General features: G+C 53.6%; 7 protein-coding genes across 7 annotated transcripts; 4 read left to right on the forward strand and 3 right to left on the reverse strand.

Moving 5' to 3' along the window:
- Positions 1-3,434: 3,434 nt before the first annotated feature.
- On the reverse strand, positions 3,435-5,636 carry EI97DRAFT_392397 (uncharacterized protein). Its single transcript, XM_033796257.1, has 2 exons — positions 4,774-5,636; positions 3,435-4,718 (listed from the first exon to the last, which is right to left on the reverse strand). Exons 1-2 carry the CDS (start codon positions 5,467-5,469, stop codon positions 3,822-3,824), a joined length of 1,593 nt encoding a protein of 530 aa, XP_033657019.1. The 5' UTR covers positions 5,470-5,636; the 3' UTR covers positions 3,435-3,821.
- A 127-nt stretch (positions 5,637-5,763) lies between these two features.
- Positions 5,764-6,971, forward strand: EI97DRAFT_177631 (uncharacterized protein). The gene is made up of 2 exons (XM_033793477.1): positions 5,764-6,166; positions 6,226-6,971. Exons 1-2 carry the CDS (start codon positions 5,976-5,978, stop codon positions 6,845-6,847), a joined length of 813 nt encoding a protein of 270 aa, XP_033657020.1. The 5' UTR covers positions 5,764-5,975; the 3' UTR covers positions 6,848-6,971.
- Positions 6,972-6,986: 15 nt separating this feature from the next.
- On the reverse strand, positions 6,987-9,631 carry EI97DRAFT_430547 (Het-C-domain-containing protein). Its single transcript, XM_033797723.1, has 6 exons — positions 9,566-9,631; positions 9,473-9,511; positions 9,392-9,424; positions 9,224-9,341; positions 9,167-9,174; positions 6,987-9,114 (listed from the first exon to the last, which is right to left on the reverse strand). The coding sequence occupies exons 1-6, from the start codon at positions 9,575-9,577 to the stop codon at positions 7,096-7,098; spliced, it is 2,229 nt and encodes a 742-aa protein (XP_033657021.1). The 5' UTR covers positions 9,578-9,631; the 3' UTR covers positions 6,987-7,095.
- Positions 9,632-10,797: 1,166 nt separating this feature from the next.
- Positions 10,798-12,345, forward strand: EI97DRAFT_455722 (uncharacterized protein; the record flags this gene model as incomplete). The annotated part of the gene is made up of 1 exon (XM_033800672.1): positions 10,798-12,345. The coding sequence occupies one exon, from the start codon at positions 10,798-10,800 to the stop codon at positions 12,343-12,345; it is 1,548 nt and encodes a 515-aa protein (XP_033657022.1).
- Positions 12,346-14,921: 2,576 nt separating this feature from the next.
- On the forward strand, positions 14,922-17,315 carry EI97DRAFT_177741 (uncharacterized protein). The gene is made up of 6 exons (XM_033793478.1): positions 14,922-15,295; positions 15,349-15,547; positions 15,610-15,811; positions 15,909-16,093; positions 16,166-16,235; positions 16,317-17,315. The coding sequence occupies exons 1-6, from the start codon at positions 15,039-15,041 to the stop codon at positions 17,210-17,212; spliced, it is 1,809 nt and encodes a 602-aa protein (XP_033657023.1). The 5' UTR covers positions 14,922-15,038; the 3' UTR covers positions 17,213-17,315.
- Positions 17,316-17,903: 588 nt separating this feature from the next.
- On the forward strand, positions 17,904-20,118 carry EI97DRAFT_430551 (uncharacterized protein). The gene is made up of 3 exons (XM_033797724.1): positions 17,904-18,300; positions 18,401-19,177; positions 19,283-20,118. Exons 1-3 carry the CDS (start codon positions 18,298-18,300, stop codon positions 19,760-19,762), a joined length of 1,260 nt encoding a protein of 419 aa, XP_033657024.1. The 5' UTR covers positions 17,904-18,297; the 3' UTR covers positions 19,763-20,118.
- A 311-nt stretch (positions 20,119-20,429) lies between these two features.
- EI97DRAFT_481955 (uncharacterized protein) lies at positions 20,430-24,224 on the reverse strand (the record flags this gene model as incomplete). Its single annotated transcript, XM_033802052.1, has 3 exons — positions 22,568-24,224; positions 22,320-22,519; positions 20,430-22,268 (listed from the first exon to the last, which is right to left on the reverse strand). The coding sequence occupies exons 1-3, from the start codon at positions 24,153-24,155 to the stop codon at positions 20,430-20,432; spliced, it is 3,627 nt and encodes a 1,208-aa protein (XP_033657025.1). The 5' UTR covers positions 24,156-24,224.
- Positions 24,225-24,231: the final 7 nt, after the last annotated feature.

Below are 24,231 nucleotides of genomic sequence, written 5' to 3' on the forward strand. Positions count from 1 at the left end.
CGCTCTTACTGTTAATTCTATCTAACATAACTAGCTACTCTAAGATCTCTAGAGGAGGGAGATGTATAGTAGCTTTCCCTCTTTAAATTACCTTATCCTAGAGCTTTATAATTACTAGCTAGATAGTAAGGTAGTTGCCTATATATGTAATATAAACAATGCCCTTGTTTAGGCATCTTATACCTAATTTACAGGCATGTTTTATAACTAACTAAAAGGTGAAAGACTAAGTAGTACAAGGCTCTGCAGCAAGCTAAGTTTTAAGCTCTTTCTCTATCTTTATAGTTGTAGTAATTGCCCTCTTCTGTTTAACTATTTTGTCCTTAGGTATAGGTAGCTTCTTTAGCAAAGGTTCTCTGTTAGATATTTCCTTTAAGTCCTTAGAGCTCTTATCTTTATTACTAGTATTAGAGGTGCTTAATAGATCTATCTATATCTTAACAAAAACAAGCGCTTTTATAGAGACTATAAAGTAACTAACAAGCTTCTCTATCTGCTTAAAATTATCTTTGTTAACTAACGTGAGTGGCAAGCGAGCTGATCAGGCAAGCGAGCTGATCACTAAATACAGTGCTCTACCTCCAAATCTAAATATCTCAACGTTACAACAAGCTATTGCAGCTTACAATAGCTCAAATTAATTCTCTACATCTACTGCATCTTTTTGCATATACGCTTGTTGTGCCCTAGCTCACCACATGTCTTACAGTGTCGAATACCCTATATACCAACACCTGCTTCCTCTCTCTCCTCACGCCTCTCTGCCTCAAGCTGAGCCTCAGCATTCTTCTGAGCTACTATCGCCTCTGCTTCTGCCTGTGATAGGGTCCCTCCTTTTTGAATCCGCTTCTTCTTATGCTTTTTACATTTAGAAGCTGCCTAGCAGGCTAGCTCAAGTTTCGTGATCCTGGCAGCCATTAACACCTACGAATATGCTATCAATTCTGCCCTTTTTTTTAACTGCCTCACCATCTCAATAATTGATGCTGGTGAGGAGCTCCGGTATCTTCGAATCCGGTTAAAGATAAGCGTTGATTGAGCATCTATCTCAACTACATTGCTTGGTGTTTTGGGTTGCCAGACAGGGCCTGGTAAAGCTGGTGATGGCGTACGAGGCTTCACTTCAAGTTTTGATAGTACCACCTCTGGACTTTGTAGAACTAAACCAGTTGCTCTGAAGCTTGATATAATGTTTTTCTCTGAAAAAGCCTTGTCAAAAGCCCCAGAAAAGGCAGTTAAGAAGGCTTTTTTGTCGATATGGTTGATGTAGCAGTTTGCCAAGACATTGATCTCCTTCTTGTATGCTTGCTTTAAGGGAGCAAAACATCCTATATCAAGCGGCTGTAGGATATGGGAGGCATGTGGAGGCATGCAAAGGGTGATAATCTTATTCTCCTTACACAATTCCTGGAAAGCAGGTGACTTATGGCTCTCATAGCCATCAAGAATCAGCAGCCTGTGACTGCCTACTATCTGAGCCTGAGTATGCTTGATAAAGTGCTGTAACCAGGCCAAACCAAGCTCATTTGTTGTCCAGCTATTATCACTGACACCTATCCTCCAGCCCTTAGGATTATGGTACTAGGCTTGGTCGTGGTGCTTTGCCTTGAAGATCAGAAAGGGTGGGAGTGGCCAGCCCCTGGCATTGATAGCAGCAATCAATGTTGCCCACTCATGGTCCCCAGGTTGAACCTGCAGTGGTTTCAGTCACCTCTCAGACGCTGTTACCACCTTTACTGACCCTCCAACACCCATCTGGAAGCCAGTCTCATCGAAGTTGTAAGTATCTTCATCCAGGATGCTGTACTTGGCTTTGGTATTGCGTACAAGGTCAAACCAGGGACCAATAATAGCTGGATCACTGCACTTAACTCTTTGATGATCACGAAGTCTGGTTATCTGAGATTTGATCTCAGGTTTGCAGCGGACAAGGTTCCTAGCCCATTTGTCTCCAGCGTTCCCACCACCACGTGCAGCCAGCAGCTGATTAGCCATATCATATATGTCGCTGAGCATAGAGGTAGATCCTTGTGCATCAAGCTTCCTTATATACTAGACTATTGTCTTCTCCTCATGCTTGGTGAGCTTCGATGAGTTAGGATAGATATCATGTTGAGCAGCTGTTCCGGAGCATCGGCTACTAAGCGTGCTTTGAGGAATGCTATAGAGAGTAGCAGCATGTCGCTGGCTTAATGACATGTCGGATTTCATAGCTTTGATGGCAAGGATAATCCTATCCTCACGAGGGAACGATTCAAGATCTGGTTGTTGAGACATTGAGATGAGTGATTGAGAGAGGTGTAACCTTGGCAGAGTGATCAGCTCACTTGCCTGATCAGCTCGCTTGCCACTCACATTATAGAGCTACTAAGCTCTACTTTTCTACTCTTTCTACTTTTCTATACAGTATACAGAGGCTTTAGGCGCTAGAAACCTGCTACCTAGTGTTTAGATACTAGGTTTATATAGATGCTACTAAACTTATCCTAGTTGTATAACTCTATCTCTACTAGTTTCTATATACTGTACAGCTCCTTTATATTATCTAATTAAACCTCTAGCTTTAGTATATAACTAGCCTTTAAGCTAGTAGATAGCTCTGCTATAAGATTAAGCGTTTTAGGTGCCTCTAGAGAGGGCGCGGCGGATAGGGCTTTAGCAGTTTTAGGATTAATTTAGTAGCAGATTTTATAGCATTTTTAGCGCTTTTCTTTTTGCCTATAATTTTAACGGTTGCAGGACTTAAACTGCTTACTTTCTAGGTTGGCGGCGAGGTTATATAGCGTGTAGGCGGGCGAAATGCGTAGTTTTAGTAGTTACTATACAAATTCGTATGGAGCGAAAAACCCCTGGCCATATTCGTGGCCGGCTTGGCCCACCAACCTGCCCCTCACAATATCTGTTCTTTTTGTGGAGGGCAACGTCCCGACCGTTTATATAGCTCCGATATGCATAAGCAGGGCCCAATCAAGGCCGATGAATGGAACACGGCAGCTGCTCTGCTACCGACGGTTCGCGGCGGTCCGCATTTCGCTTCCGGCACTGGCTGAGCCTCCCGTTTGAGAGTTTGAAGGAGCCATATCATAAGAGGAAGGACTCATGCGCGATCTGGTTGCTGTGGTGCCTTGGATGGGATTGCCGGGGAGGCCGGGTGGCGGGATGTACCACCGGATGCATTACCAGAAGAGGAATTGTATATATTTTCGTGAATATACATTTTAAGCAGTGAAGAATTTTCCAAGGAATAGTCAATCCGTCGTTGACAGTACGAGAAGAGAGCCGCTACGAAAGCTTGGTAGGTATATTGGGATGAAATATGTGCATCAAAAGGGCAGCAAAGGCTCCTACCCTCCAGATACAACAGTGACTAAGACCTGATTCTCGACAACTGGATACGCATACTTTTTGGATACGTATAACGGTATCGATCAAAGACCGAATCCATTTCACTTATTCATCTATTCACTGTCTAATCTCCCCTTTCAACCCCCACCTAAGCCCTCCATAGCACTCCAAGCCGGCTAGCTGCTCTACTCGCCCTAAATATGTGTCCGCCCCAACTTCGAAAACACTTTTGAATCGAAGCTCACTGCTTCCCCATTCCTCGCTGTCCTTGCATTTCCCTAGCCATGATCGGCGAATCCATCCCAAACCAGAACAAAAGGGGTATATCCATGGAACCGCATGAAATAAAATATTCCTGAAACGCCGCCGCAAGGGGCAATCGATAAAGCCTTTGTCGGAACCCAGCTTTTTTTCAGCCATTTTCAGTGAAAAAGAAAGCCCATAATCATAAGTCATATCGAATGGCGATTACCTCATTACAACTTCGTATCCTGCCTAATCGAATCGCTCAACCTCCTCAGCGGTGGCATGCCCACCGCCGGCCCGCGCATCGTCGCACCACCAGTCGTTGGCGTACCACTTGCACTACTCCGGCCACTCCCGCTCGCACTTGCACTACCACCGGCCCTTGTCGCCGAACTGCTTGCCGACGCCGAGGTACGCTGGTGCAGCGTCGCGCTCATGAGCCAGTGCAACTGGACGCGCATTCCGTTGATGGCGGCATTGGTATGCAGCATTTCTTCTTTGACGCGTTGGTTCTCGTTCATAATCATCATGCTGGTGCGGCCTTCGAGTTCGCTGAGTGCGCTGGCGACGCGGGACAGCTCGTCGCGGAGCGAGTCGTGAAGCGTGAGGAGGTGGTGGATTTGTGAGTCAAAAGGAGGCTGGGAGTGAGACTGGTCGTTATTGTGTGGGGCAGGGGGGAATGATGCTGGTGGTAAGCGGAAGTCGGGTGTCGGCATAAGGGGCGCAGGAGGGAAAGCGTCGGGGTTGTTGGAATCCAGAGGATTGGTGACTGGGAAGGAGGAGTCGTTGGCGTTGGCCGGATACAGCATGTTCGTAATGTTGGAAAGACCATCTTCCAAGATGCCGACCTTCCGTACCAGCGGCTCGAAACGAGCTTCGTTCCTCTCAATCCGGGCTTGTTGGTCGCGGAAGAAAGGCGCCATTGTAGCCATTGGACAAGCAGTCTCATGCTCTGCCACTGTCTCTCGCTCCGCACTATACTTGCAGCCCACAATGGAGCCCGGGCATTGCACAGTAGCCTTCGGGCACACGTCATTAATGTGAGCGTTCAGGTCCAAGCGAAGCAGCTCAGCGGAACAGTGCGGACACGGAGCGAAGCGGAACTGGCAAGTAGCACGCTGGTGATCCTAGCACAGAAGCAATTAGCAACATCCTGCATCAACTTGAAACACGGTAAATTACCTCTAGATCCTTCCTGAGCAGAGAGGTGTGACAGTTGTCACAGCTTACACTGTAATGTAAGCAGCCCTTGTGGCAGTCCTTCTGTGAAACCGGTAAACGACAGTCGGACGCCGGGCACTCGACCAGCGCGTATTCGCAGTATAGCATAACATGATTCTCCAGGTTGGAGCGCTGTTCGACCCAGGGACAGCCCAGTTTGGAGTTAGGACACCTGACCAGCAGCTCGTCCAGCATCCTCTCTAGTATCTTAGGTACGGGCAAAGGCTCTTCATCTGCATCGACCTTGTGCCGGCATGTCGGACATGTCTTGCACCCCTCAGGCTGGGCATCCCACGCATGGTCGAGGCAAATACGGCAGAAGTAGTGCTCGCAAGCAAGACGTACGGGACGGTCGAAGGGGCAATGACAGATGAGGCAGATGAGGTTGCTGTCTGGAGTGTTTACGTAGTCGAGTAGGTGGAAATCGGGGGGGATCCTGGCACCACGGCTCTTTCGACGGTGGGGTGAGGTGGATGCTCGCAGAGCCAAAGGAGAGGGGCTGCCCGGCGGGCCTCCAACGACAAAGCCGGACGACTCGGAAGCAGCTATATCTGAGCTGTTCATGGGTTCTGGAAAACCGGCATTGCTGGAGGAGCGGGAGGAGCGTGAACCGCGGCGATCGTTTGGAGGAGGTATGGGCTGGGATGCGGAGGACATGCTGAAGGGGACACCAAAGGGAGTGAAGGGCGGGATCGTCGTCAAAGTATGGTGAGGACGAAGGCCGGTGGTTCAGCGACGACGGGGTTTATATAGATTTGTGGGAGGGGAGGAATGTGAGGTATCGGTGCATGGCTGACCCGGGACAAGGCAAGCTCATGGACGTCGTACAGAATAGACATGCATGGCATTAATCGTCGATGTTCGTTGCAAGCTGTGCCACTTCATAATCACGTGATCTGACCTGCGCCTCACCTCTCCGCTTCTCGTTAGCGCCCGCAATCCGGCCGTCATCGTTCGCGGACCAGCACGTCTCATCGCAGCATCCCAGCGTCCTTGTGTACTGTGCTTTTACATGTAAATACCGTAGCCGTATTTTGTCCTCCGCCATTCTCCCTTTGCCCTTTTGCCTTCGCTCCTGCCGCTTCCGGTCACTCGCCCAGCACTGGCCTTAGGAACTCCGCCTTTGCCTGTTAACATCCATCTGAACAACACAGAACCCAGCAATGTCGACCACAAACCCTCCGCAGCTATTCCTCCTCTCAGACCACATCAAACTCTCTCTTCTAGAACGCCAACGCGCCCTTTCCCTGAATCTACCCTCCAACTCCCAAGACGTCCAGATATCCCGCTCCCTCGACTCCCTACGCTCAGGCATCGAATCCCTCGAGTCGCAAATCGCAGACGTCCCGGATGAGTATGTTCACTCTCTATTCCTCCCCAAACCACAAAATACGACTAACAGCCAAACCACAGCTCCATATCCTCCCAACTCCCCCGCCTCCGCTCCCAACTCGCAGACCTAACCTCGCAATTCACCGGCACCCCCACCTCCCCCGGATCCAGCACGACAACGCAAACCCCCAACAACCCCGGCCTCTCCGCAGACTTCGCCGCCGCCCAGACCCTCCCGCCAGCAACCAGCTCCCAAACGAAACCCCGCCAAGTCTCCAAATCCGTCCGCTTCAGAGACGACGACGACGACGACTCCACCGCGGATCCCAACCGCTCCCAACTCTTTCCTTACCGCGACAACCCTGCAGACGACGACGCCATCCCCTCTCAGGACCATCTATCGAACCAACAGATCCACGCCTACCACGCCCGCGTCCTGGAAGAACAGGACGCCCAACTCGACACGCTCAGCCAATCCATAAGCCGCCAGCGCGAGCTCTCTTTACAGATTGGAGACGAGCTAGACGGGCAGGCGTTACTGCTGGAAGACGTCGAGGAGGGCGTGGATAGACATGCGGCGCAGTTTGTTCGCGCCAGGGGACGGTTGGACAGGTTTAGCAGGAAGGCGAGGGAGAATTGGAGTTTGAGTGTTATTCTGGTTTTGATTGTTGTGCTGGTGCTGGTGATTGTGATTGTGAAATAGGGAGAGGGGGTGGGGAAGTAGAGGTGCAAGGGCGCAAGGGGAATTGCATTTTGGGCGTTTGGTTTGGGATGGTTTCTGGGATGGGATATGCTTTGCTTCGGTATGCTGTTCAGGGAGTTCATATGTAAGATGGAGCTCGTCATGATTACTCGAGTCTTTCATTTGAGACGCAGTCATAAGACACGGTATAGAAGCACATTTCCTACCTTTCTCATAGGAGCTCCTTCCAACTCTCCGCCTCCACTTTCCTACCACGCCGAATTCCCACCCCCCTCTCCCCATTTCCTCCCACTTGTACCCGACGGTTCCTGGTCATATCCTCCTCCTCCCCCATAGCCTCCATACCCTCCCTGCTGTGGAGGCGGTTGGTGATACTCGTACCCCTGCTGATAAGCCGTCGGCACCGCATACGCAGGCTCCACGCCCCCACCACCGGTATAATGGCCGCCATGTCCATATCCCGATGTATGCCCATGTGCCTGTGCCGCAGGATCGCCGTAGTTATACTCCGGCGGAGCGTGATATGGTTCCTGGTTCTCCTGGCCTACTCCAGCATAGGCAGATTGATAGGGTTGGAAAGATCCCCAGTTTGAAGCGGGCTGGGGAGACGGAGGGGGTCGATAGGGGTCTCCGGATGAGGTGGGACGGAAGTCGACTTCTTCGCGGGTCCTGTGTCCACCGCCACTGCCTCCGAGGATGTTGAAGACTTTGCCGACTTGGTGGCCTACGCCGCCGGGAAGATTGCCGGTGAGATTGCCCAAGAGTCCGCCTCCGCTGCCGGAGCCAGAGTGCTGGTGGCCTACTCCGGAATGAGATTGCGAGTGCCCTGCATGGCTGTGGTAGCTCATAGTTCCCTCGCCGAGGTCCTGCGGTCCTTCGTGGTTTCTGCCTGCGCGGACCGATTCGGAGCTGAGGGCGTGATTGAGGTCGTGCTTGCGATAGTTACGAGCCCACTTCTCCACCACCTCGAACATGTTCCTGTGCGCTTCATTGCGGCTGTCCCGGATGGCCGGATGGTGCATCACGCTCGTTACGTCGTTCAGTACTTGGTCAACTGGTACATCGGGATGGTCCCAGGCGTAGACGATGCGTGGAGCGACGTATTGCAGTATTGCAGCGGCAACATGCCCGGCTGGCTCATTTAGGATATTGGAGAAATGGTCCTTGGAAAGCATGGAGTGGGTGGGATCGGTGCCGTGGGGGTTGTTCCATACATCGAACTGGTGATTGGCCGCTGATTCAAGAACGGCCGAAGAACCGGTCTTTAACTGCTTCGAAACAGCTGCAATGATTGGCATGATGAAAGGTGCGAGCAAGGACAGCACGAATAGAGTGACACGCTCCGTGATGGTCTCGATCATCTTCTCCAAGCCAGGGATCTTGGAGATGATGGCCGATATATTGCGTACCACCTTGTCTCTGAACTCGAGGATTGGCATGATCTTGGGAATGATAGTAGCAGGGTCGGTATTTGTGCCCGGAATATCAGGTCCTGGAGGGCCACCAACGGCTCCGGGTGGTGCGTCGAACGTCATGGGCTGTGCATGCGTATCAGCTCGGGAGCTGCTGTAGGCATCAGAATGTGCTGTTGCACGGTTGGAAGCAGTCTGCGCGTCTGAAGCGGTTTGGAGATTGAGAGCTTCCTGTATCAATCCGCCGGTACCAGGGACCTTGCTTAACGCATCTGTAAGCGCACTACACGGATTTCCAGAGTGGCCCGCACCGCGCTGTTTATTTCCAGTTATCCCGGCTGCGTCAGATAGCGCCGTGTTCATCTGATCGACTTCGGATTGTGTAAAGTGATCCGTTGCTTCACCCAGCACTGAGTGGAGGAAGTCGACCCCGCCAAATGTGCCAGTAATCAAGGGGTACACTTGTTTGCCATGGAGATTGATCTGAGTCTGAACGCCCGTGTGCGGGAACACGTTGCTATATCCCATCTCCCTGAGAACAAGCTCCACGTAGTTTGAGTGAGCTCCAAAGTCCTCAAGGCAATGTAACCCCTGACCTAAACATCTTAGTGCTTCGGCAAGATCTTCGTCACGGCCACGTTGGCCGGATGGGCCATGCGTATACATTCGGCCAAAGTGAATGGAACGGGCGAAGGAGAACTTCACATAACCGCTCGAGGTTGCCCAGCCGCCGCGTTCATTGGCGATGTAGTTTTTCATGCCGGTGTGAGGGTCGATAGCGAGTTCCTCTTCCGACACAGGTCCACGCAGGCGGGGGTCATATTGTCGGGCATCTTTGTTGTCTGCATAGTCTTTCTGGGGCTTGTAAGCTGCCGGATCTCTTAGTGATCAAAATTTTGTGTCTTACGGGATTATCTGTGCAGTGTTAGTGAAAAAAGTTCGTATATAAGTTGAACGGATGTACCAATGTGCTCTTCGGGCCTGTACACCCCGAGCCTTTCCGCAGTGACTTCGAACTCCCTCGTCGCATATCCAAACGACATGAAAGACAGGATCCATATAAGCACACGTATGGTCTCGGCCTTGGTGCAGAACTTAGCAACGGGAGCACGGCCATAGCATCGAAACTTGCCTGAACTCGCTGTAGGGTACCAACGTCCACAGCCTTCAACAATCAGCATATGACATTCGCAGACTATGCAGGTGCTCATACTTGGCTATAATCACGAAGCCAGTTTCCGAAGTAAGTACGCTGTTATTCAATGGTCAGAGCCAGATGATCAGGAGAAGTCTCAACGAATAATACCTTGATCATCATTGAGTTCCATTTATGGCCACGAAGGCAGGCGACCGTGGCCAGCACGTCTTCAATATCACCATGACGCCAGTTCTTGCCCTCTACCTTGGAGATGGATGCAATGTTTCCTGCACCGAAGGCGTGAACCTTTCCTGGAAGAAGCACGAGCAGGGCAAGTGCAACGAGGAGAATGTATTTCGTCTGGGGGTTGAGACTCCCCATCGTGGTCAACGATAGCGTTGCAATACAGTCGGTGAGGAGGGAAGAAGAGCAAAGTGAAAGGCAGCAGGAAGTTGCCCTTGCCAGGAGAGTCAGCTGGCCGGGCACACCTCAAGGGTTGCGACGGCCTGTCGCTGTGGCTGTGCACGCCCTAGCACAAACACCCACTTTCAAGCGCACACAACCCTCCAACGTTCTCACTATTAGTTCGGCTTCTCACAGCATAAATGTTTTCTCACACTATGCGGAGACAATGGTAAGAAACGGTTCTGATGTCCTACGTGGGAGCACCTTAGCAGCGGTCTGAGACAATTGGATCTTTTGCGCCACAATTACCCCACAGTGAAGGTTCGACACATTGCGAGGGTACCGAGGCCGACTGTGTATGGCTACAGGTATAGGGACAAAAGGAAAGATGTAAAACCATACCATCTATCCATCCTACAAATACTGAACTCTTGGGATTCCCTCTACTTTTCACGGAGTACTTCAAACGCGTTGAGAAGTCTGAGGAGGGGCAGCGATGACGTACCCATATTCTACAAGGATGTCGAGGCTGCGTCCTGATTAGTCGCATTTCCCTCTACAACATCTCGTTCCTTTACAGGCAGTCGAAACCTCCACATCTACCAAAGGTCCCATCGATTTGTAATAGTTCCCATACTGCTTTCCCCTTTCATCGTCACAATTGCTGGTTGGACAGACTCGTACCTGCCGTACATGTCCCGGCAGGATTCGCATTCATCACCCGTCAGAAGACATGTGCACTCCTGGCACACTTCACCACGGCTCTCCAGTCACTCGCTCGAACCATCTGATATACATGTATCCCATTGCTTGGCATTTATTCTATTCCATCAAGCACCTCTCGCGCATCATCAATTAACTTCGATTGTTGTGTCCCTAAAGGCTCTGTTAGATGGCTCTTCATTCCACCGCGTATCGCAAGAGCTGGGCCACACAGTAGACCAACCTCCCTCGCCGAAATCGAACCTTGGACCAAGCCTCCGTGACCGCTAGCCATGTCAACAACCGAACATCCTCCTGGGGAGGATGAGCCCGTCAGGAATCCCCCCTCCACCGTGACGAGGCCACATACGCCTTCCGCTCCAAGCGGGTCCATGATTACTCTGGACGGCTACTTTGACGTTGAGACGCAGAATCATTACACCTTCAACATGGGTCTGCAGTACGATTCGGACGATGATGTGGATACCATCCTTGAATACGCCGACCTGATTGGACGTTGCAAAAACCCAATCTCCAGAGATGAATACCGTGAAGTCGAACTATTGCCTGACTCGACCGGAGAGTTGCAGTTTGTCCAGGTGCCTCCATCACCACCGGCTGACAGTCAACCGGGTCACAATGCCTCGACCCTCAGCGCTGATCTCGAAGAAAACGAGTCACGCATAGCTACGATATCGCGAAGAATAACGAATAGGCTATTGTGCATACCGAGGGAGATGCTTACAAGACACCACGGAAAAGCAGACAGGATGCAAAGGAGATTGACGGCGAGCTGTTTTAAGTCGAGTAAACTGGTCCGCGACCTGGAGTACGCTCGCCAGCGAGCTCCGAGTGATGGAAGCTTATGGCAGATGACACTTGATTTCAGGGAGGAGTTGACCGGTCTATTCCAGCGGACATTGCGGAAGCTTCAAGAGTTAGAGCGTCTCCTGGATGGTCTCTTGGATGAGTCAATTCAAATACCCTCAGTGGCAGAAGAAAACCTCGAACGTACAAAGAACTGGATAAACACCATGAAGCATGGGGGAGCTGAATTGAAAGCGCACGAGAAACGCATGCGGGATCGGATTGTTGGTGTCCTTGCAACACTCGATGCTGATTCACCGTCAAATTCTCAACGCGCTCTCGACTCTCCAGATATACGGAACCGACCACGGTCATTGAAGCGAAAAGACGCTGCGAGTGGAAGCCAGGCAGCTCAACTTGCACTAAAACGAAAGAACCCTTTCACTCGGAGTCGCTTCTGGGATACTGCTGAACACTGTAACGCCCGTCAACCACAGTCCGCACCGTCCCAGGCAATGGTAGCCGGAAGTAGTTTGCATTCCAATGAGTACGCCTACCTCGGTCAATTTCCATGGGAGCGGCAGCCTGCTGAGGAAAACCTAGGACTCGGCTCTTTTCTTTCTGGCTTGGATCCGTCTCAGGGGAGGTATCAGCGACCTTCTCAATCAGAATTACATCCCAGTGGTTTCTTCAACCCCAGTCTTCCCCGAGCGAACCAGCATACGTTTTCACTTGATCCGTACTCCCACGTAGCGGATACAACTCAGAAGTCTGCGCGGGGGAGCGTGTACGGCACGGCTAGTAGCTTTCAAGCTTTTGTCGAACCAGCGCGTCCGATGCCAGTATCGCAGCCCTCGTTGATTCAGCAGCAGCCGCAGCAGCGGCAGCAGCAGCAGCAGCAGCGGGATGTGGTGATGATTGAGGACGGTGATAGTGATGACCTGCCCTTGATCATGAGACGGCAAAGGCGGAATCAGACAGGGAATCCAGCGTCTAGTATGCCACTGGGACACCAGGATCGGAGTGGAGGGTAGAGGTGAAGATGGAGAGGAAGAGAAAAGGGACGGTATCAAGGAGTCATAGGTGAGATGCTGGTCCGGGAGAGAGGCAGGGCAATGACGTCGAGGCTGCTGTGTGCAGGGTGGTGGTGATGTTGGTGGTGCACCTTCCTTTTTCTACGAGGATGCGGGATGAGCTTATTTCGACGACATTGAAGGCTTGGGTTGAGGCACCCATTGATGATCAACGGCTCCTGATTACATTACTGTGCCAACGGACGATTATGAAGACGGTATTACTGACCTCCTCCTCGTTTAGAGTCAATGGAGGTGCTACAACTTTTTGTCCGCCTGGTACAGTTGAATCATCAAGCCCATCTACGGAGTGTACTGCGGTCTCTGGTGAAATTAATTAGACGGCAGTGGCAACGCAGAGCGTGCTCGCAACCGTGTGTTTCTGTGAATGCCGTAATACATGCAGAACCAATTCTAGGTTTCTAGAAGGATACCTAGGTATGCATGTGTTGGTGTGAAAACACGTGATTACTATCGTGGACAGCACACCTGGGCATGCCCAGGTGCAGGTGGGAACGAAAATGATGGGTTTGCGAACGGCAATAGAATTTGTGTCCGGCTCGCGCTAGGGGAGTCGCTGACTCGTTGGGACCATTTTTGATTCAGATTTCCACGACGGGAAGGGAGGTGCGGCCTACGTCTCTGTCTAGAGCAAGTCCTTTCGGAGGTGAAGATTTATCGAGGGGGTTTCCTGTTTTCGCTGGGTCGTTGAGAAAAGACAGACAGGCGAAAGGATGGCGTGCAGACGCTTCGAAACTTGCGAGTTTGAACTGGTCGAGGGACAACACGGACCCACAGTTTGTGAAGGGTGTGCAGATCCGGAACTTTTCCTTAATCAATGATTTTATGCTGGGGCCGAGAGACATGGTGCACAACTCAACCTCAAACACGGATGCAAGGGTTTGGCGGCGCGGCGACTAGAGGGGAGGTGTGGCGGTGAGGAAAATCTGTAGGGAGGATCAATGATGTTGGCGGGGACGTTGTCATATGGATCTGAGACCAGTGTTTGGAAATGATGCAGTTAAATACAAGAAAAGATGAAAATTTAGCAAGTACATGTAGGGAGGATGCGAGGGCGACTGGAATTGACACACAGAGGACGGGCCGCCTCTTTGTCGGGTTGTGAAGTTGTGAAGAAGTGGGGACTTGCGGCCGTTTGCGAAATGTCGGTGGATGAAGACGGAAGGCGCCCCCTTTTTCGAAGCTTGGAACTTGGAAGAGGGAACCCGTTTGTTGGGGAGTGGTTAAGGAGAGGCATCATCATTCAGCCGGCATCGGCGCATATCGTCGGGGGGCAAGACTGCTTTTATGTCTCACTTTCATGACAGCTCGAAGCCAACGCGTCAGCCGCATCTGCAACCGCAATCTGCTTCCAGCGATGCGAGCAGCAAGCAGCAACCAGCAGACAGCAGAGTCGTCCGCGGGTGCCCAGGTGGTTGGAAGGGAGCACAGGATCACATGATGCAAAGAAAACATGAAGCGCCCGGGCGCTCGATTGATAAATCCCCGGAAGCCATCCTGGCTGGTTACGAGCGGCGATCAACTACGCGATTCGCTGGACGAGGCCAAGCCAGCCTGGGCGCCGTCGTGTTCCCGCATCCGGCTAGCGGGGCGATGAGGTTCCAGGTGAAATGGATGGGTCCAACCGTCCAGCTCTTCAAAACTCCAGCAGGTGGAGATGGATGCAGGAAGCTCAGGAGGGGCTGGAGTTGTGCAGGCACGACGACGACGGTACACAGAACACAGCATTGACGGAATTCATCTCCCAGGACTGATGAGGAAGACGCATTCGAGAATGTCAGAATCTTCGGCCCAAGTCGCGTGCTCAAAACTGTTGCGAAGTTGCTTCCAGCGGTAGCACTGGGTGCTGGGCATCGAAGGCTCTTTGGCGGAGAGGAGGGTGCGCATGACCTGTCCCCTCTCGTGCTGCGATAGAGATGCTGCCCGGGTTGTTTGTCGCCATCAGTGCCGCTCGCGCCCCGCCACCCTGGGCTGATTCTTTCACGGAAATTCAAGGCTTGTGACAGCTCGTCGCCGTGGTCGTGCCATGTCTCCCCATCCATCATTATTCTGTTTCAGCACCACGAGCCTGTGCATAATAAAACCAAAGCGAATCAGGGTGCAACTCGCTGTGCACACACAAATAATAATAAGTACAAGTCCAAGCGACAAACCGAGTGCCACTACGGACTACGGCTCTGCCCAATAACAAGGCTCCAAAAGGGGGGTCGCGCCTGCCGTGCACACCAATTTCCGCACCCCTGCCCGGGCCCCCAGCAACCAGCAACCGTCCGCCTAGCCATCCAAGCTCCTGACCCTTGGCCCGCGCGCCCTTTCTCCTGCCTTTTCTCTCCCTCCTCTCCTTGAAATCCTTCCTCTCACACCACTTTCTCTCTCTTTGCCTCTCTGCTTGCCTCATCCTTTGAGACGCGAGCCCGCCGTTGTCTCTGTTGCTGTTTGCGCAACCCCACACCCAGCCAACACAGCTCTTCCTCTCGAAGCTCCTGCTTCATTTGTTCCTACCTTGATTGTAATACACGACCCAGCGTCGTGACTCTTTTGATACCCCTTTCCTCTCCTCACCTCGTATCCACCGCTTCTCGCGACCCTACAGCTCCTACACCATATTCTCACAAACACACACGCCTGCAAACATGTCTGCCGAAGAAACGAAGCCGGTTACCACCGAGGCCGGTGTCGTTGAGCCTACCCCAGCCCCGGCTGAGGCCCTCACCGCCGATAAGGTCGAGGCTCCCGCTGTTGAGCCCGCAAAGGCCGAGGAGCCCGCCAAGGAGGAGGGAGAGGCTGCTGCTCCCGCCGCCGCTGCTCCGGCTGAGGAGAAGAAGGAGGAAGAGGTTGTCGAGCCTATAAGCAGCGGTGCTCTCGGCTACAAGGCACCGGGTCTGAAGAAGTGAGTTTGCAATGCAGATGGCCATATCAATGCGGTGCTAATTCCCCACACAGCGCTTTCCGCTTTTCCAAGAGGTACTTCTGGCTCGGAGACGAGGCTGTGTCCGTCCAGAGCCTGAGCCATTACCTTCGCGGCGAAAAGGCGGAGATCGCCCACCCTACCGCTGCTTGGTCCAGCCAGACCGGCAAGGGCCTGCTCTACTTTGTCAAGCACGCCGATGAGAAGTCTACTCCTGCCGGTGTTCTCAACCTCGTATGTCACCCTCCGGATATACACAGATTTACCATGGGCAGACGTTGCTAACAAGAACCCAGTCCGAGGCCACTGACCTTGCCAAGGATGGCTCTGTTGTCTTCCACTTCAAGCTCCACGGCCACAAGCACGCATTCGAGGCCCAGACCACCAAGGAGCGCAATGGTTGGTTCGTCGCCCTCGAGAAGGCCATTGAAGAGGCCAAGGCGTCCAAGGAGAGCATTGTCTCCAGCGAGGGCTACAAGGAGGAGCTCGCTAAGATTGGTAAGTACAAGGTTTAATGTTGACGTCGCTTCGCCAACGAAGCTTTCGGATGCATTCGCTTCTTCCCGCTGCGTACAGACGCTGACTGTAAGCGAAGGCAAGCCTGCTACGCTAGCGGCCACCGCCGCCAACGCGGCTTCTGCCCCCAAGAAGAGCATTGACGCTACCGAGAAGCTCGGTGAGACCGAGGCCGCCCCCGCCGCCGAGTCGTCCGCCGGTCCCGCCCGTACCGGTTCCTCCAGCAGCTCCTCTTCTTCCGACGAGGACAAGAAGAAGAAGAAGGCCAAGAGCAAGAGCCGCTCCGTCTCCCGCGGCAAGCGTGCCTCCATCTTTGGCGGTCTCCTCGGCAAGAAGGACAAGGCCGAGGAGAAGGTCGAGGAGAAGAAGGAGAAGCCTGAAGAGAAGGCTGAGGACAAGAAAGAGGGTGAGGCTGCCGCTGCCACTCCTGCTGAGGGTATGTTGTGCAACTTCCGGGTTAGAGGATGATGAGACTGACATGAACTAGCCTCCACTGCAGTTGCGGCCACTGCTCCCGTTATTCCCCCTGTTGAGGGCACTAGCGCCGAAGAGACCAAGGCTGAGGAGACTGCCACCCCTGCCGTTGTTCCTGCTGCGGAAGAGAAGAAGACTGAGGAGAAGAAGGTCGAAGAGAAGCCCAAGCCGGCCAAGCGCGCCTCTATCTTTGGCAACTTTGTCGAGAAGCTGAAGAGCCCGACCCACGAGAAGAAGGAGGCCGAGATTGTTCCCCCTGCCCCTGCGAAGGACACCGAGGCTGCTCCCGCTGCCCCCAAGACTGACGAGACTCCTGCTGCGCCTGTTGTGCCCACTACTGAGACGACCGTCGAGGCACCCAAGGCTGAGGAGACCAAGCCTGCCGCTACCACTCCTCACAAAGAGAAGCACTTCTCTTTTGGCAAGTTCCTTGGCAGTGCCAAGGAGAAGGTCCGCTCCCCTTCAGGCGAGAAGGCTCCTGAGTTGCCCAAGGCTGAGGAGCCTGCCAAGGCTGATGAAGCTGCTGCTCCCGCTGTCGCCGCTGAGCCTGCTGCCCCCGCTGCCCCTGTTGAACCGGCTGCCGAGGCTCCCAAAGAAGAGACTCCTGCTCCTGCCGCTGAGGGCAAGCAAAAGCGAGGCTCCATCTTCGGTAGTCTTCTCCGCAATGCCAGCAAGGCTGGCAAGGTTAAGAAGGAGAAGGAGGCCGCTGCCACTCCCGCCAAGGTCGAGGAAGCTGCTGAGCCCAAAGAGGAGTCGGCCGCAGAGCCTGCCAAGGTTGAAGAGAAGAAGGAGGAAACTCCCGCTGCTTCCGCAGTGGTCGAGCCCGTCACCGCCGCCGATGTTGTCCCCGAAGCTGCCCCAGTAGGGCAGGCTCCCAAAAGCACCCCCCAGGTCCCTGCCACCGCGTAAAGTCTGGTGGGAAGATCCAACGTTCATCCACGACAGCCATGATGGAATGACGGAAAAGCAAAGACAACGCAGCTCACTTGTTTGACCGGACGGCCTACACGACCACGCATGTCAAATCTCGCTTTGGCTCATTACGAGGTTCGGGCGCAGGTTTCTGGATGTCGGCCCACGCACGCTCCTCCTCTCCTACCCCTTTTTGCTCGACATGTTTGTCCAACTCCCGTCGTTCGCTCTCTGTCGGTCCTGCTTTGCGGCACTGACAGCTCCGAGGGGACGACATGCCTGTCCACTGGTTATGGCCGCTGCTTTGTCTAGATTGATACCACTGTGCACTTGTTTCTTGTTTCCTTTTGATACCAAGTCTTGGACCGGCTGTCGTTTCTGCGTTCTGTCATTGCTTGCTGCACAATACCCCTTGATACCCTGCGTACACCTTATCAGGTCCTGTACTCAAGCGGCCGCTAGGGCACCACCATCCCACCTAATAATCTCTAATAGAAATCCGTCGTTTTTGCTCGTGCTTGAACTTTGGTGTGCAATGCCGTGTGACTGGATAAAGACGCATCACCTCGAGCGGGGATGGTGACGAGGTCTGGTTAGGGCCGACCTTTGAGCCAATGTGATGTCGCCCATGTGTGAGGTGGTAGCCACCGTCTGTCACGTCGTCGGGGCGCTGCTTGCGGAGACTTTCACGGCTGCGGGAGCTGTCTGCCAATTGGAGCTCTCTCGGTCAATTGATTGCGTGTTGTGGCAGCCGTGGCAAGGCTCTGGCTGTTCGAGGTGAATTGGAAGCTCTTGCAGCGTGGGTCAACTTCCATTCTCGGAAGCTTGAGCTAGTCGCGGGCAGCTCCACCTACCTCCGAGGTACCTCAAACTTACTCCGTATATCTCTCTTTCCCCCTTCCATAACTCTCACCATAACACTATTCTTTGGACGCGTCTACCTCGTGTATCGTTGCTTCATGCTCCCAGCTTTGCCCGAGTTTTCATGCATGCACTTCCTGTAGTCGGGCGGTTGACACTCGCTCTGTGTGATTGACGTTTGGATCCGCGCAAGCTTCCGCAGCCCTCTGGACACGCCCACCATGGTATGTACACCCTACGAGACGTTCCGTTCCTACGGAAACTCTATATTTACACAAGGAACGGGGCAGTTTGAAGGCAATTGCCCGCCTAACATTGTCACAGGGGAATTGCTTCTGCACGCCAAAGCCCGTCGCTGGCCCGGCACTCGTTCCGAACAACAACCAGATTCAAAATCAGAATGCCGACGACTCCTCCCAGGAAAGCAACGCCTCTGTCGAATTGCTTGCTCCAATCGCCCATCCTCTCGGAGCACCCGGTGATCCCGCCGCGCACCCAAACAGGCCGCTCGTCGCCCTCCCCGAAGGCTACCACTGCAAGCTGCCAGATCCATACAGCCAGCCCACATCGACGTCTAGCCACAACCCGGGCAGCGTCCCTTGGACACGTCAGAAACTGGAGTTGGAACGGAATGCCTGGTGGGAAACGCACTCCACCACTGGCGACCCGGAGAAATGGGCCACCTACAAGCAAATTATCAACCATTTGCAAGGAGGGAGAGTGCAAGAGGCACAGACCCTGCTGGATGCGGCTGGCTGCACATGTCCGAATGGGAAGGCTTGGCATGCCATTTATGATGAGAGAGGTTTTCGATATGCGATTCGGGATGCCAGGGCTAGTAAAGAGATGGACTGGGTCGTCTTTGAGCCTAAGGGGCTGGCTGATGACGACGAGGTGGTCCAAGGGGAACGAGAAGAAGAAGCTGTCCAGGTGGAGGGGAAGGGGAAAGGGAGGGCGGTGGTCCAGGCTGATGATGATGAGCTCGGGGAGGTCGTACAGATGAGATGTAGGGTGAGCCCCAATGGAGAGGATTATTTAATCGCGGTGAGGGAAGGCGACAAGGTTGGAGTCATCAAAACGGCGTTGAGCGCGGAGATAGGGGTAAGTGGCTCTCGATCCAGCTCTTCTCCTTCCCCTTGACCAGGATAGAGGACATATAGCTGTTCGGTATCGGACTAACGTTGCTAACATGGTCCTCATCCACAGATCCCCGTGTCTCGAATTCGAGTCTCGTACGGTGGCCGCCTGCACGAATCCCACGAAAAGCTGCACGGGTGGATAAAGGGTAATGCCCTGACGATCATGGTCGCGGCGGACTATGAACCTCCAGCTTCGGACTTCACCTTCGCCGAGCGAATAGGCGCCATCACCGATCCATCGAGCGATACTCTGGTTACGGGAAGCAGAGGGTCCGGCGTTTTGGACCAAACTCCTCGTATCCCGACCCCCGCACAAGCTCTTCCTCTCTCTCCACCTGAACCAAAAGCTCAGGGTCCGAGCAATGATCAGGAAGCCATTACTCCGGCCACTGATCAGCAGGCTCACCTCCCGCCCACTGGTCAACAAGCTCCTCTCCCGCCCACTGGTCACCAAGCTCCTCTTCCGACCGACGACGCACAATCTGCAACGCCCCCCAACGAACCTCCGGGACCCCCGCAAACGTCCCCGTCTTCTGATCATCACTAGCATGCATTGCATTGCATCAGGCGTCATTTTTCTTCTTGCACACATGTTCGGGTTTGAATATTCAAGCCAGTGTTGCGCTATTGCTAACGGAGATTGTATTCTCCACTTTCTTCCCTTTCCATCTGTTTACGGCCTCTTGCTTTTCGGCAGCTAGATACCCCGTCTTTCGGTCTCTTTGTCGTTGGTCATTGCTTCCTCATGAATAGACTTTTGTAATAGAGAGTGGTGGGATGGATGGTTTTTGAGTTTCTGGTAGGAGAATGTAGACTGCATGGATTGGGGTGGCTGTACCAATATGAATGGGTGGGTGGATAGAGTAGAACAGACTTGGATTAGACCAGTCTTTTAATGGTAATAATTGATTCTTACTGAGTAATGACGGATTGTTTGCGAGTATGTAGGCGTATCAATGACGGGGGGAACAATAGATGGAGTTCTGGAGGCGATTTGAATGTCGTGCATAGGACAAGACAAGTGCTGGGTCGGTACATGAAATCTTGACGGTGCAGAATAATGTACAAATCCTCATACTAGTTATCTTCCCCCTTCCCCCATGCATCCTTTAGAAAATATACAGACTCACCACTCCCTGTAGTAATACACAGTACGCCTCACACGCCATCGCTTCAACGTCCAACTCGGCACCCTCCCATCCCATCCCATCCCATCACGAAGCAGCCACGAGCACATAACCCGTGATAGCATCCAACCGCTCCTTAGTCAACCTCAGCCCGACGCGCACCAACTCCCTCCCAACCTCGGGTTCCTCCCTCTCCAACCTCGCCCACGCCTCGCGCGTAAGACACCAAGCGACGCACTCGCCACCGATTCCCACACCCACTCCCGCTCCCGTTCCCGCTCCTCCTCCTCTCCCTCTCCCATGATTATTATTATCATTCCGCCCACTATCCCCCTCCGCCACCACGGTCCCCGTGCGCCCCGTCTCGCTGAAGAAGGGAAGTTCCCCGCACGTCGTGCCGGGGAGGATGACCTCGTAGAACCGGCTCGCGCCTGCCCACGCTTGATCGACGTGGGGGGATTTACCCAGGACATCAATGTGTGCGTCGTTCGACGACGACGACGACGACGACGAAGAAGGGGATAACTCGTACTCTGCCCGAAACCGGCCCCTCTCAAGGATATAAAACCCATCCGGCTCGTCGCCGCGCGAGTAGACGAGTTTACCTGCGGGATAGGTGCGGCGCTCAAAGTACGGGGCCGCGCGGTGCCAGAAGTCGATGCCGCGCGACGAGACGCCTTCGAAGGTCTGCAGCATGATCTTGAGCGGTTGCGAGAAGTGCTTGTATTTTGCGGATGAGGGCGAGGTGGATGTTGGTAGTGCGTGGTGGGTCGAGGGCGAGGGGGAGGGTGTAGTTGGGGGTTCGGCGGGTGGGGAGTGGGAGGTAGGATGGAGCATCCCACTGCCGGCGGTCTCCCGCATCGTGGTGGCGGCGGCAAGGTATTGCGCGCCGCGGCGTGGGGATTGCCAGTTGGGATCCAAGGGGTTGATGGGAAGGGCACTGGTGGTGGGGCTGGAGGAGGAGCGTGTTGTAGCTCCTGCGTCTGCGGCTGTGGCGGCAGCATCGTGGACGTCATCGGATCGGACAGGTCGCGGCGTCGTTTCTCCATGGATGGACATGGGAGGCGTGGGTTGCCGCTTGTTGACCGTGGCACTGCTGCGGCTGCAGTGCAGGTAGAACGCCTCCAGGAGCTCGTTCTCACACGCCTCGAGCGCCGTGTTCAAGTCCTCAAAGACCTGGGGCGGGGGACACTCATTGTCGCCTTTCTCTGCATCAAACAAGCCAACGTTATGCAGGGCCTGGCCAACTTTGCTCGAGAATGACACTCCGCTCACAATCAACTTGACATGCTTTCTCGCCAGGATGCGGTTGATCCGTACAAACCCCTCAGAGCTGCTAAAGTCGGCGTCGGTAACGTGTTTGAAATCAACAATGATAAAGCTCGTGAGGTGTTTCTGCACGTTGTCCTCTGCTATTAGAGACCGCATATATGCCTCGACCGACACAATGGTCCCGAAGAAGAGGAAGCCGCTCAGCTTGATCACCCGGATCTGGTTCCGCACACGGCTTAGATAGCGGCGATCAGCTCGCGGTCGTCGCACGGTCGATTCAGCGACTTCTCCGCTGTAGCTAGCCCGTACGGCAGGTGTGCGAGAGCTCTGGACAACGTAGCTGAGACAGGCGAGCACAATGCCCGCGAAAATGCCGACAACGAAGTCATAGATGCCCATAATAAGCACAATGGCGATGATGGTGAAATACTCCAGTCTGTGGCACTTGCCTAGCGGGTCCCAGACAGCTTCTTCGAGCAGTTCGATGCCAAGGAGGAAGATGAGGGCGCCGACCAGGCAGACGGGAATGAAGCCGATCATGGCGGGTCCGGCCATCCAAACGGCTGCTGTTGCTGCAGCGAGGAGAACTCCGGCCGCGCGGCTGTCACCGCCGTTTTCCATGAACATGACGCTGTTGGCGTAGACAAGGTAATTCTGGACCAATGTGAGATTAGATCTCTGACCAGGGGTGAGAGCATTGCGTACCTGGATACTGCCGACACAGCCTGACAAGGTGTTAGACACTCCGTGGGCAATCAGTTCCCTGTTGACATCGACGTTATCTTCCTTCGCGGCAGCCGCAAGGGCTGGGACGTTGATAGGGACATGAATTATGCCGAAGAACGACAAGGCGAACATGGTGGGAAGGGTGGAAAGAAGCGCGGAATAGTCTACGCTCTTGAATTCTGTCAACTGTTAGTGTATGCTTCCGCCTTTTTGCGCAATCCACGTACTAAAGTATGAATAGAATCTATAAAACGGAACGCCAGATTGAGGCTTCTCGAAAATCCACCCTGCTTGTCGTAGGGGTTCCAAATCCGACCTCAAAATGAGCTTGACGACAATGTAGAAGACGACAAATACCGCTATAAAGAAGGCGGGCAACACAAAGGGACTTTTGTTAAGCCGACGGATGATGAGCACTGTGATAGCAAGGACGAGGGGCAGAACCCAGAGATAAATTGTATCGGAGGCGAACAATTTGCGCAGCGTGTCCAGGTCGTAATTCAGGTTCCCTTCAAGGCGAGCGGAAACTTCGATGCCGGTCACAACCAAGAAGAATCCCACTCCTCCTATGCAGCCAATGAGAATATGCCTAGGGAAGAAACTGACGAGATTGCCGAGCTTGAAGCCGCCGAGGAAGAGAAAAATGAGTCCAGTGATGATAGAGCTCAAGCAGTAGGAGACAATGACGGTGGCCATTATAGCGTCGTCACTCCTCCCGCTCATTTTGCCCATGATCGAGTAGGCCATCTTGTGGAAGAAGGGAACCACTTCAATCATTTCGGAGCCGACGCCACCTCTAAACATCGATAGTCCAAGCGAATAGCAGAGCTGCGACACAACGCAACTGACGAAGAATATGGAAATGCCATCTGGACCGGTCTGGCTGAACATCTGGGTTCCAAGGGGAAAGAGTATATATCCGTATGAGAGGGCATCCAGAATGTTGAGGAGGAGGCCTAAGAAGACCGCAGACGTCACCTGCAGACTTGTCAGAGTGGCCGCAATAGCCGCATCTTTGGTGTAGTTCTTAGGGTTCGTGAGAGCGCGTCCCACACGCGCGAAGCGGTGTCGGGCTGCCGCAGTGGCATGGGCGATTTTGCTTTCATACTTTTGTCTCGTGGAGGCTCCACGACCTGAGCTCCTTCTATTTGGTGCAGATTCCCAACCCTGGTCTCGGCTCCTTGCTCGAGTTAGACGTGCCCTGGGAAGCAACGGGGTGGTTTCCGTATCTTCTACGACCACCTTAGGGACGTTTGAGGGCAAAGTCACTCTCACGCTTGGCCGTGCAGCTCCAGTTGACTCGTCCGGCGCAGGGTACGGGTGTACCAAAGTATCGGCTGATTCCGGCTCACTCTCCTCCTCGAAGGCATCCGTATTCTCAGTGTCCAGGGATGCCCTCGGTCCCGGTTCAGGTGTGCCCTCGGAGACCAAAGCGCCGTGTCTGGTGGAGGCTGTGTCGGAGCCGACGAAGCTGATTCTGCGACCCGGGTCTGTATATGTGTGCGAATCTAACGCATACGATGCCAGCTCCTCGGTTCGTTCGCGCACGCCCTGCGACGAGTATTGAGGCGGTTCTGCGGAATGCTGGGATGCATGATGGGCAAAGGATCGCGGAGGGGCGCGCTGTGTATACGAGCTCGAGAGAAAGGTGTTGGACGCTGTAGAAGCTGCTCGGACGGGACGTGATCGAGGAAGGGTGTTGGGACCAGAAAAATCTGCATCGCTGACTTGGTCATTGGTGAAGGGTAACTGCTCTTCCTGCGTTGCATCTGAACTGCCGCGCCTCCTCATCGAGAGTCTCGGTATTGTAACCATGTTCCTGGCTCTTGTTGCCTCACACTAGCATGATCAGGTTGCAAAACGGGTCACAGTGGTGCGACGGATGCTCAAT

The sequence above is a fragment of the Westerdykella ornata genome, assembly GCF_010094085.1.
Source record: "Westerdykella ornata strain CBS 379.55 unplaced genomic scaffold EI97scaffold_3, whole genome shotgun sequence".
NCBI lineage: Eukaryota > Fungi > Ascomycota > Dothideomycetes > Pleosporales > Sporormiaceae > Westerdykella > Westerdykella ornata.